General features: G+C 49.0%; 5 protein-coding genes and 1 non-coding gene across 6 annotated transcripts; 3 read left to right on the forward strand and 3 right to left on the reverse strand.

Annotated features, from left to right (window-relative positions):
* The first annotated feature begins 1,952 nt into the window (after nucleotides 1-1,952).
* On the forward strand, nucleotides 1,953-3,699 carry FOBCDRAFT_226444 (uncharacterized protein). Its single transcript, XM_059609712.1, has 2 exons — nucleotides 1,953-2,470; nucleotides 2,526-3,699. The coding sequence occupies exons 1-2, from the start codon at nucleotides 2,038-2,040 to the stop codon at nucleotides 3,242-3,244; spliced, it is 1,152 nt and encodes a 383-aa protein (XP_059465164.1). The 5' UTR covers nucleotides 1,953-2,037; the 3' UTR covers nucleotides 3,245-3,699.
* Nucleotides 3,700-4,017: 318 nt separating this feature from the next.
* On the forward strand, nucleotides 4,018-5,940 carry FOBCDRAFT_42949 (fumble-domain-containing protein). The gene is made up of 3 exons (XM_031186128.3): nucleotides 4,018-4,585; nucleotides 4,651-4,930; nucleotides 4,983-5,940. Exons 1-3 carry the CDS (start codon nucleotides 4,268-4,270, stop codon nucleotides 5,774-5,776), a joined length of 1,392 nt encoding a protein of 463 aa, XP_031037263.2. The 5' UTR covers nucleotides 4,018-4,267; the 3' UTR covers nucleotides 5,777-5,940.
* Nucleotides 5,941-6,388: 448 nt separating this feature from the next.
* FOBCDRAFT_203284 (uncharacterized protein) lies at nucleotides 6,389-7,141 on the forward strand (the record flags this gene model as incomplete). Its single annotated transcript, XM_031186127.2, has 2 exons — nucleotides 6,389-6,676; nucleotides 6,734-7,141. The coding sequence occupies 2 exons, from the start codon at nucleotides 6,389-6,391 to the stop codon at nucleotides 7,139-7,141; spliced, it is 696 nt and encodes a 231-aa protein (XP_031037262.2).
* Nucleotides 7,142-7,753: 612 nt separating this feature from the next.
* Nucleotides 7,754-7,844, reverse strand: FOBCDRAFT_t153. The gene has a single exon. It is a non-coding gene; the product is annotated as a tRNA-Pro (tRNA).
* Nucleotides 7,845-8,457: 613 nt separating this feature from the next.
* Nucleotides 8,458-8,754, reverse strand: FOBCDRAFT_275782 (uncharacterized protein; the record flags this gene model as incomplete). Its single annotated transcript, XM_031186125.2, has 2 exons — nucleotides 8,458-8,601; nucleotides 8,668-8,754. The coding sequence occupies 2 exons, from the start codon at nucleotides 8,752-8,754 to the stop codon at nucleotides 8,458-8,460; spliced, it is 231 nt and encodes a 76-aa protein (XP_031037260.1).
* Nucleotides 8,755-9,689: 935 nt separating this feature from the next.
* Nucleotides 9,690-11,217, reverse strand: FOBCDRAFT_295037 (uncharacterized protein; the record flags this gene model as incomplete). The annotated part of the gene is made up of 5 exons (XM_054705103.2): nucleotides 10,690-11,217; nucleotides 10,525-10,626; nucleotides 10,401-10,476; nucleotides 10,271-10,351; nucleotides 9,690-10,220 (listed from the first exon to the last, which is right to left on the reverse strand). Exons 1-5 carry the CDS (start codon nucleotides 10,938-10,940, stop codon nucleotides 9,690-9,692), a joined length of 1,041 nt encoding a protein of 346 aa, XP_054561078.1. The 5' UTR covers nucleotides 10,941-11,217.
* Nucleotides 11,218-11,314: the final 97 nt, after the last annotated feature.

Consider the following 11,314-nt stretch of genomic DNA (forward strand, 5'->3'; position numbering starts at 1 on the left):
GCATGACCTATCACTTCCAGGACAATGGCTGGCAAGGTCACGGCATCAATAAATCCATGCACGCACCTCAATGCGAGCCAGCCACAGTTGGCCCAAAGCACCCTCCATTATCAACACTCTGTTTCTTGTACGTCATTATTACAGCAAGGGATGAATTCACAGTAGTCAATTAGGAAGATTAGCTTGTTGCAAACTTGACATCTTCAAACGAGGCGTGATTTTGAAAAACGGGATTGATGGACTCGAGTTTCGATCGAACAAAAAGGCCGGAGTCTTCAACAAGAAGTATGCCTCATTACATTCCAAGACATTATCCTCGCATGCATTGAATAATTAATTGCTGCTGTCTCGGAGAAACGCTCGTTTAGGTTATGTTTGCCCAGATTACCGAAGACTCGGCGACAAGGTCCAGGGGCAGGGGCAGGGGACGGGACACTACACAGGTATCTGTCCGTCATTTAGCAGCGATCTTTCACTGGGGAATTGACTTGTCAAATTTCGTTGCGCGTCTCGTACGTGGGCCACTAAAGCTATCCAATTCCGTTGGCTATGGCTAGCTCAGGACTAGCCCTTGACCTTGTTCAAGCAGATGTGCTTCACCAAAGCAAAAATCAGCCCTCGATGTCGATGTCAATGGCATGGACCGTTTTCACGGGTTGCCCGACGATCGTGAATCTAGCGCCAGCCGCAAGCAAGAGACTTCAGCTACACATTCCTCACTTCAGTGATCAGAGAGACGGCAAGGATACCTGCCGCTCACTCTATGCCCTTTGTGGCGGACAAAGGCATGGTTACCTAAATTACCTTACCTGAGAAGGATACAAGCTGAGAACAATCCGCTTCTTCTCCCAGCAGTAATCTGGGCGGGCTCAGGCCCAGTATTTGTGCGAAGCCACACCTAACCTAGGTGTAACTTCAGACCGTCGACCATGTCGTTTTGGTTCTGATCCTCCGCCGCCAGCAAGATCTTCTGGATCATGGATGAAGTCCAGGCGCCCACTAAGATCTACTAACCGAAAATCAAGTGCCAGGCTCATCCTTGCTTCGGAAGTTCATCCGATCTACTTACACGACTACCTACCAAGAAGAGAACTTCAGCTGGATGAGCCTTTTTAATTAGCTGTTTATGCGACTCTTGCGATCATGCCTACAATGTAGGTGGGCGACCACGTTTCAGCCAAACATGTTGGTGTGATGGTGAATCGATAAGTTGAAGGTCAGTGCGAAAGGTGGGCGAGCTGAACAAGCCAAAGACGTTGTGCAACCCATTCAGCCGCCTACGATCTTCCCTGATTCCCCAGCGGTTGTGGTGCTTACCGTCCGTGTTCCTGGGGAGGCCACGAAATCGCAGGCCATGGCCATCCCATAAAAGGATAAAGTTTATGGGCGCAAAGTTCGTTGCCGACGGCTTTCTAGGATCGCCCAGCTATGCTTCCCCTTACAGGATGCTCTGGGCTGTTCTTACTGGCAGGCGAACTTCGACGTTGATACGGCTTGTCTACAAACCTAACGTATTTGGGTATCGTGGTGCCCCGATTTCCTGGTCACCCCCTGGACCATTTGTCACTTGTGTTTGCTTCTTAGTCCGCCACAGGCTATCCATGACGACCAAGAGGCTTCTTCTACGCTAGGATGTCATTCTCGCTCATGAAGTTATTTAAACCACACACTATCCCCTCACTTTTGACTGACCTGTGCGACTTATAGGCCATTTGCAGTCGTCAAGTCCTTTTTTCCCCTTCTCATCAATCATTGAATCTCACACTAGTTCTCATATTATCTTGTTCAGCATGGGTCTTCTTTCGCTCTCTTACACGCGCCCAAAGTATGTAAGCCATCAACCATTCCGCAACACTTCGAGCAGCGACTCGCTGTCCGATGCGGAAAAATCCGATGCTACGGATAATTCCAGCTCCTCTCGTTCCTCCACTGGAATACCAGACTCGCTGTCCTTTGACAGGATCATTGGTGGTGGCACATGCCCGGTTAGTAAAGAGCATTCACCATTCATCACCGTACTAACTGGACATTAAGCCTATGACTGTCCGTGATTTCATGACCTACCTTATCTATGTGGAGCATGCTGCCGAGAATCTCCAGTTCTATCTCTGGTTCCAGGACTATGAAAAGCGCTTTAATGCGAACCCAACAACAGATGTCAAGCTCGCTCCCGAGTGGACTAGGGCCATGCAGGACGAAGCTGTTATCAAGATTAGAAAGGAACAATCAGATAAGATGCGAAAAGAGTCTGAGGCAGCGGCCATCTTTAAAGGTAGCGACTTTGAGAAGAAGGTCGGCAGCCAGGACCGGAACATGAGCGCTGTTGACCCCTTCGCAACACCCCCTCAAAGCAGCAAAGGGGACGATTCCTCGATCTATACAGCCTCTTGCGCAATGAAGTCACTCAATGCAATGAGTCATCAGAGCCAAGCATCTGACGCCTTCAAGATGGCTGGAGCGCAACAGCCTTGTAAGTCAATTATCCCGCTCCTGGAACGACTTCTGAATCGCTGACCCCTTATCAGTCACGATCCAGCCATTTCGAGAAGAGATCAACAGAGTGATCTCAACATATATAATGGAAGGTGCACCTCGGCAACTGAACCTATCCTCCTCTGAACAGAAGGCGGTCATTGTAGCGCTCTCCAAAACAACTCATCCTAGCGCTTTTCGAAGCGTCTTCAAGACTGTTGATTCAAGCCTTCGGCACCAAGCTCATCCCAACTTCATCCGATGGTCTATCTGCAATGGAAACCCTGCCCGCGTGTTCTTCGCTCGATCACTGGGCGTTGGACTGATTGCCGCAGGCATCGTTGTTGGGCTCATTCTCACGCTGAGCAACGCTGGCCGAGGATACCGGGCATTGGCAGCCATAGCCCTTGTTCTTGGCATAAGCACACTTGTTGCGGCCTATAAGGGCATGTGTGTTGTTCTGCATGGGATGCATCACCGCCATGTCAGGCCGTGGGAACTGTTTGTGGACAGCGAGAACATGGAAGATGCGCAGAAGCAGAGTTTTGACTCGTTCGGATCTCAAAACAGTTACGAGGATGAACCCTGGGTCGTCAAGTACGAAAAGCGCAATGTTGTCCGCAAAGTGTTCGACCGCGAGGTCTGGATTCAGGAGCCAGCACTGCGACAGATTCAAGACACCATCTTTGTCCAGGCAATACTCGCTTCAGTTCTCCTGGGCGGCATCGTCACAGCTATCTTTGTTGCTGTTCCCGGAGGCCATTTCTTTTGATCGCCCAGAGAGCTTCGTTCTGTTCCTGCCATGACAAAAGGGCTACACTGCCCCATGGCAATATTTTAATAGCCTCCTTTAAATTTTTTGTATTGGCCTTTGCTATGATCTCAGCTGCGGATACCCTACTTGTTTGTGGATGTGGGCGTTTGAGGGGAGTGTCTAGGAGATTCTCGGGTACATTTTGCTGCGGGCAATTTTGTCTAAAACAGTATCGACATTGCTTATAATTGACACCATAGTTGATAACAGATGAAAAACGACCGCTCTTGAAGACTGTGTCCTTGAATGCCGCTCCGTTCCGTTTATTAAAGCCGACGGCAATTCAGGTTGCCAAGCTCGGCATCAAGTCATGACCCCTCCGTAGCCGGGCCATCGGGACTGTCAAACTCGTGCATTATGATGCGGGAGTAAGAACACTTGCATTGCGTCTCACCGTGAGCAGAAAAAAAAAAAAAACTCCGAATAAGAATGCGCATAAGAGGCCAATGCGATGCCCTTCAATTGTAGATCTTCTCAACAGAGTACAATTGGCGAGAAATCGGAGGAAAGGAGCCAATTTCGCATGTATCTTTGTTGAGCGAATACGTACATTTTGACTCCCTGTATCCGTATTTTCTGGGGAGCTTTCCCCAGGCAATCCGGAGCCTCGGCCCACCGGCTTTTGGAGAACTAAAATGATGAACGACCACTATCGATAAAGGGTCGACCCCATTGTAATATTCAAGTTTCCCCATCCGATTATTAGAGCCCCTCCACAGCGATTTATTATATGTTAAGGTAGCTCTGACCTCCTTGCCCATCTCCCCCGTTCCTTGTTCTCTCCATTTCATATTTCGAATATACGTTCAAGTCTGTTGCTGCCCCCCTATATATCATCATAAACCAGGCTATGCAATAACTCTGCGCGGGTATTGGCAATCTGCTCCCCGGCCGTTCAACTCGAACCATCTCCACTATCTATTTACCCCCTCTATCCTCTCGAACGTCCATCGAGCGTGGCACGGGAGACATAACCACGCTATGACTCCCGCTTCGGAACACGAAGATGCGATTGCGCAAGAACTCCAAGCTCCGGCGCATCCTTTGGACCACAAGCGCCGCCGTACCATGACGTCGACCGATGAAATAGACAGCACCATTATCCGCCCTGGCAGTGTCAGAATCAATGTCAAAGGCGCTTTCATCGTCGACCCCGATACGGCGACGCCAGCCTCTGCCTCTGGCGCAAGCGCGGGCGGTGCCACATCACATAACGGCCGAATGAGCCCGACGCACCCCGAAACGAGCGACATCCGGTTACCATACCACACTGCGATCGTGAGCCATATTGCGATTGACGTACGTATATCCGTTCTGAATCACAAGAAGGGAAGCGATGGCTGACGCGGTGAGTGTCATTGCAGATTGGCGGATCGCTTATAAAGCTCGTTTACTTCTCGCGCGAAGTTGATTCTACGGATCCCGGCGGCCGACTGAACTTTCAAAGCTTCGAAACAGATCGCATTGATGACTGTGTGGAGTTCATGCGACATCTGCGTGATAACCAACTTGTCAATGGCTCACAACCGGGAGAGTTGTGTGTAATGGCGACTGGTGGTGGCGCATACAAGTATTATGACAAAATTCGAGCCGCACTCGAAGTGGATGTGTCGCAAGAGGATGAGATGGAATGTCTCATCATTGGTGAGCGGTTCTGCTCGCTATCAAGGACGTTTCAATTGACGGTTTTTTCCAGGACTCGACTTCTTTATAACCGAGATCCCCCGTGAGGTCTTTACCTATTCCGAAACAGACCCCATGCACTTCGTCGTGCCACAGGATAATATATATCCTTATCTGCTTGTAAATATCGGCTCAGGTGTCTCGTTCCTGAAAGTTACTGGGCCACGATCATATCAGCGAGTCGGAGGTACATCGCTTGGCGGTGGTACTCTCTGGGGTCTCTTGTCTCTGCTCACTGGCGCGCGAACTTTTGACGAGATGCTTGAACAAGCCGCTCACGGTGACAACGCCAACGTCGATATGCTAGTTGGCGACATCTATGGAACAGACTATGGCAAGATAGGTCTCAAGAGCACAACAATCGCTTCATCCTTTGGTAAAGTTTTTCGTATGAAGAGAGAGGCTGAATCAGCAGCCGAAGATGGCAGATCTGCTACGCCGGAAGACGCATCCTTCAACAGCGCAGACGTTTCGCGTTCTCTCCTTTACGCCATCTCAAACAATATTGGCCAGATCGCCTACCTGCAGTCCCAAATTCACAATCTGTCCAATATTTATTTTGGTGGTTCTTTCATCAGAGGCCATCGTCAGACCATCAACACACTAAGCTATGCCATCAAGTTCTGGAGTAAGGGGGAGAAGCAGGCTTACTTCCTCCGTCATGAGGGTTATCTGGGAGCAGTTGGCGCATTCCTTAAAAGGAAGCCTAAGAACTGGGGCCGCAAAGGAAGTCTTGAGGGCATGGATGACATTGCTGAGTTACGGAGGAATCTCCGCGAAGGGGCACCTAACTCCAGTACATCATAAATTTCAACGAGCGCACCAGGAAGTCAAACCATGTCAGGGATATCTAATTCAGCAAACACTTAAAGGCTTAAAACTATCGGAAGTTGACTTGAAGTTGCGTTAGGTCGACTTGTCGAGCAACAAACAAATGTGGTTGTATCACTTTGCACAGGCAGCATTATATGGCGCAATATCTCAGGCGTTTGGTACATATTCGGGTTGGCTATCGTTTTACTTTCACTTGAGGGCATGGGGCATTGTTCTACAGAGAGTATCAGCGGCGGATAAGCATTTTGCTTCTTTGTTTAGAGATCGGGAATCTGTATTGAAACACATAAGGGTAGCTACATCAAGCGCAGCAAGTTTCTGGCAGTCTGTCGTAGTACTCTTTATGCGATTCTATGCCAATGGGGTTTTTGGCAAGCTGCTCTTTGATCTAAGAAAGATGTTTATCGTTGTACAGCATATGTGCTTGCTCTTAATAGTGTGTTGGAAGTATAGAGGATATGTACTTAGAGCATGATGCCAAATTTAAATCATTTCTATATGTGCTTTTATTAAGTTAGCTTTCCTTTCTTCGTCTATCTCTTCCGCTACATGCTGTACTGTAGTGAAGAGATCATCCATCTCAACATGGCCCAGGGAATTGCAGACATCGACGATTGGGTCAAAATGCCTTATCTTATTGGCACAGCACAAAACCAGTTTTACGAAAACTACCAGGAACAAGCATTCAGAACTTGCCATATTTTTAACAGACCTGATGTCTGTTGGGAGACTAGAAGCTTGAAATCCTTATCTGATTGGAGTTGTGATCCAGGCGGTCCATGCTGTACCTGCGACTGTGATTGCCAGCCTGCTCCGAGGGTCAACGCGCAGCCGGTTGGATATTTCTGCAAATCCCAGGATAATGTCAATGTTGTAGGTAGACAGTCGAGCAGTCGATACTTTGAGATCACTTACTGATCGTGTATATAGCCTGACGGCACACACTCACAGAGCCGCGGGGTAGGTCAAGGACTGCCAGACACTTTCTACGCTCATTATCAACCCAACACCTATCGCAGTCATATGAGAGAACCAGGTGTCTTGTATGGCAAACAAGAGGTCTTGTCAGTTGAGGATATGATCTACCATAGCGCCAAAGAGCAGCGGTACAATAATGATGCTCAGAGAAGAATTCAAGATTGGGTACGACTCATGCCTGAACTCGTTGGCAACAGCAAGACCTTATCCTCAACACACCGCATGTCGAAGAGATGCACCAGGAACAACAATAAAGAAGACAAAAAACAAGGCGTACACAAAGACAAGAAGAAAGAGAAGAACAAGGGGGATGGGGGCAAAAGAAACCAGAGAGACACGTTCACGCGACGATCCCACTGAGGAGACTGATAGCAACGAGGGGTGGTCGTGAATCAAGACGCGAGGAGGTAACCATTATGGACTGTTGTTACTTGTGTCGTGAGGATAAGAGGTAGACTGAGTTTGAGCTCCATGGTAGTCAACGCACAAGAACTTCTCTTTGGTAATTATCTGATATATCCCTTTATTTCCGTAGTCTAACTAACACATGGCATCGTTCACCTGCACTGGAATTATGAAATAAGGCTGATTTAAGCTCAACGAATCACACACCCTGAGCAGCCAGTCTAATCCGTAACGGGAACGGTCAACTTCACCACCAGTTATAGGTAATTTATCACGCGACAGATTCAAGATAAGATAGGTTAGTATCCCAAATATGTAACCTGCTCCTGGAGCATTGACGGCCTTGAAAAAAAAAGGGATCTATGAGGTTATGTATGATATAGTTCAAGACTGACTGATATTAAAGCATAAGCAGAGACTTAAACATAAAGCCTAAACCACTATACCCAGTTCTCAAGACCTGTTGTATTGAAAAGAAGATGGCCACCGTACCAGCAGCAATAACGAAGAAGAAGAACATGGCGACACAAAAGCGAAATCCACCAGGGACAAAACACCAAAAGTTAAGGGTCTGGCCGGGGATTGAACCCGGGACCTCTCGCAAGCTATGCTGTAGGGTTTTCCCTAAGCGAGAATCATACCACTAGACCACCAGACCGATGAAGAGGACCTGAAGATCCACTCATGTGTTATTGTTGCATGCTGGTCTGCTGTTGTAGAATATATCTTGTGTTTGTGGTCGAAAAATGAACTTCCCCGCCGGGTATCTCTTAGATCTCGATGTCTTGCAGATCAATGTTGGGTTAGGCTCTTCTGGGAGTACGGTTCCTCCACCCGAAAGTCAATTGGCCGAGAGCATTGCTATGATCCCGAATGGCCCTGGCTGGCGTGACAAAAACTTGGACGATCGACCCATTGGAATTATTGATGTGTAATTGTCAAGTTTGTTTACACCCGAGATGAACTTGCAAGGCCCACATCGGCACCAATTGGTCACACTGACCCTTGGTTATGAGCTTTCATCCTGGACCAGACTTAGTTTGCATCTGCAGAAGCACCAGCGCGGGGGACGACTTACAGACTCAGCGAGTTCACGTATCCGCCCACATCAATCACAGCATCAATAGCATGGAACTCGCAAACATGTGTTGTGGTTCATTTCTTTATATTCACTTCGTTGTGGTCGTCGTTGACTCACTTTCCCATGCAGTCATTAGGTATCTTTCATCCTCTGTTCTCCCATTCCCTCTCAGACGTCAAGATCTGTGCTCCTAGTTGCCCTGTCCGACGTCCTTGCCCTGCTTGATGCCCTGGCTCTGGCCTCCGCTGGCGGGAGCATCCTGGAGACCCTGGCCATGCTCGTCCTTGCCCTCGGGGAGGTCAGCGGTCTTGTCAGCGCGGTCGACACGGTCAGACTGAAGTGAGGAGGTTAGTCAGCTAAACAAAATCAACGATGTGATGATTTGGAGGAACAAACTTACGTCAGGCTTGCCAACACCGTGGGCGATGTTGTGGTCGGCAGCCTCAAAAGGGCCGTTGTCAGAAGAACCGTCTCCGTTGCGAGGCATTGTGATGTCTTTGTGGTGATTTGTTTGTGGTGTTGAAGTGTTTGAGGTGTCTTGGAGGTTAGCTGTGGCTGATGCTTGAAGATGAAGAGGGCGAGACTCTGTTGAGTGCAGAGAAGTTTATTTATATTCCATCGTGCTGTGAACCCCGCCGTAGTCGACACTGATTCAGCATCGTGATGTGTGACGAATCGACGACGTCATTCTGAGCAACGTCATCCCGATGGATGCAATGGATGCTGTTATGCCCCTCGCTCTCCGTAGCGGCAACACGCCGTCTGTGGGGAACAAACACAAGCCAGCCCAGCCAGCCCAGCCAGCCCATGTCTTATCCTGACGGTAGCTGAGCAAATGCTCCTTGATGGGACCTGCATGAGATTATCCACTGGGCTGCCAAAATAGTCGACTGTTTCCATTGTGGATTTGAGTCAAAGAAGCCTGGCACCTGACACCTGACACCTGGGCAGCATCATGGCCCATCCACAGTTGCTATTTTAGTTTGATGTAAATATGAACTTGGCGGAGCCGAATCTACCTTACTAAATACACTACCGGTACCTCATATATGTCTGCTGACTTCTGCCACCAATTCTGTTGAGTTCCAGACTCCATGATTGGCTCAAGAGAACCTACCTGGGCATTGGGACCACGCCTTGTCAGAGCCGCACACGTCACGGACCCTCAGTGATAGAACGACTCAATTATTGCTTGCCCTGATTATCATGTATGCGCAGCTAAACCATCCACTTCCACGAAATGACCCTTGCCCACTAGTCGTAGTAATCGCAAAGAGTTCTGAAATAAGGTGTAACCCATCCTTCAGTGACCCAATCCCAAGATCTCAACAATGACAACAAATGAAAATATCATAATTTTTCCTGCGATCTACACAGTTTAGGTACTCATGCCGTACCCGCTGTCGGAAACGAAAGCGTCAATCAAGCTTTGCTGGAACGGCTGCGGCGAGCTCTGGTCCTTGGCGCGGTCTTCTCTTGCTCCTCTTCCTCAACCGCAACATCTTCCTCCTCAGGGGTAGCCGCCTTCTTGGTAGCAGCCTTTCGCCCTCGCTTAGCAGGAGCAGGAGCAGGAGCGAGAACTTCATCATCGCTTTCATCCTTTACCTTCTTAGTGGCCGCCTTTCGTCCCTTTTTGACAGGAACAGGTTTCTCCTCAGCATCGGATTCGTCCTTTGCTTTCTGAGCTGAAGCTCTGCGTCCTCTCTTGGCAGGAGCAGGAGCAGGAGCAGGAGCAGAGGCAGCAGTCTCATCCTTGCTCTCATCCTTGACCTTTGCAGCTTTGCGGCCACGGGCCGGCTTAGCAGCAGGCTCCTCCTCCTCATCCGCCTTGACAGTCTTGGATGTTCGAGCCTTCTTGGGCTGCGGCTCGTCCTCATCCTCCTCATCATCGGCGGCCTTCTTGCGTCCACGCTTTCCTTTGGCCTTGGGCTTCTCTTCATCTCCTGTGGCGGCCTGAAAGGTGTTAGAATCATCAACAGTGTGTATACATGCTCAGGACTCACAGCCTCAGCGGCGGCCTTCTTCTTCTTCTGTGCTTCAGTCAAGTGAATGCCCTTCTCACCAAGCTTGTTCTTCTCTGGGTCCTGAATGATGTCAATCACTGCAACCGTTGATACAGAACTCTATACATACCCCTTTGAAATCCTCAGGGTCAATGAAGCCCTGGTTGACACAGCGGCGGACCTTCTCTTGCACGTCAGGGTGTTCGCTATCAATGTCAGGATAACACGGATATAAAAAGGAGGCCAAAACTCACCCAAGCTCATCGTAACCGTCGATGAGGTCACAATCGAAGGAGCCATCACCTTGCTGGCACAGTTCACGGACATTCTCTAGCTGTTGACCAGAGACACATCCCCTGATAGGCACCTTAGTATCAGCGCTCTACTATCAGCATAGCTGATGAATTACAGATACTTACCAATGTTTCCATGACCAGCTCCCATGTTCTTTGATGACGACATAGCTACCAAAACGCAGAGTGCCCTTGGTGACTTTCTCGCCGTTCTTCTTGCACTCAGTATCCTTGCACGTGGCGCGGTTGTTGGGGGATAACTCTAATACAATGTGAGCGAACTGCTCAGCAGAGCAGACAACAGAGGTGCTGCATCGTAACGCGATCATGAGGAACGGGGATATTTTTGGGGCCTTACCAATACGATATTCACCCATCTTGGCGGTAGTAGAAGGTATGCTACGAAAATTCGAGCGTCGAATAGATTGGTAGAGTGAGAAAGACGAAGAATGCAAGTAATGCTTTGGCTCTGGATAGCTTGTTGCGCGTTCGCAAGGAAGTGGGGAAAAGAAAATGGCTGTTGGAAAGACTGATGCTAGAAGAAATCTCTTTTTCGTAAAAGGAACGAGAGATTATATACCTGAGCTCCTTCTGATGCTCTGTGAATAAAAACAAAGCAGAAAAAGTGCGATAAGGTGAGATGAGTGAGTGAAGGTGGGAAGTGCTGCCAGCTCAGCGTTGGGGAAGTACGGTGCGGTGCGGTGCGCGCGACCAACGCGTCCCCAGCATGCAGGAGTGGTGGCATGGCTCC

This window comes from Fusarium oxysporum, chromosome VI (assembly GCF_013085055.1).
Source record: "Fusarium oxysporum Fo47 chromosome VI, complete sequence".
Taxonomy (NCBI): Eukaryota; Fungi; Ascomycota; class Sordariomycetes; order Hypocreales; family Nectriaceae; genus Fusarium; species Fusarium oxysporum.

Coding starts and splice junctions, on each gene's coding strand:
- FOBCDRAFT_42949 (XM_031186128.3), top strand. CDS start 4,268: ATGACTCCCGCTTCGGAACACGAAGATGCGATTGCGCAAGAACTCCAA. Junction 4,586..4,650: donor TGAGCCATATTGCGATTGAC/GTACGTATATCC, acceptor GTGTCATTGCAG/ATTGGCGGATCGCTTATAAA. Junction 4,931..4,982: donor GATGGAATGTCTCATCATTG/GTGAGCGGTTCT, acceptor GGTTTTTTCCAG/GACTCGACTTCTTTATAACC.
- FOBCDRAFT_226444 (XM_059609712.1), top strand. CDS start 2,038: ATGACTGTCCGTGATTTCATGACCTACCTTATCTATGTGGAGCATGCT. Junction 2,471..2,525: donor GGCTGGAGCGCAACAGCCTT/GTAAGTCAATTA, acceptor ACCCCTTATCAG/TCACGATCCAGCCATTTCGA.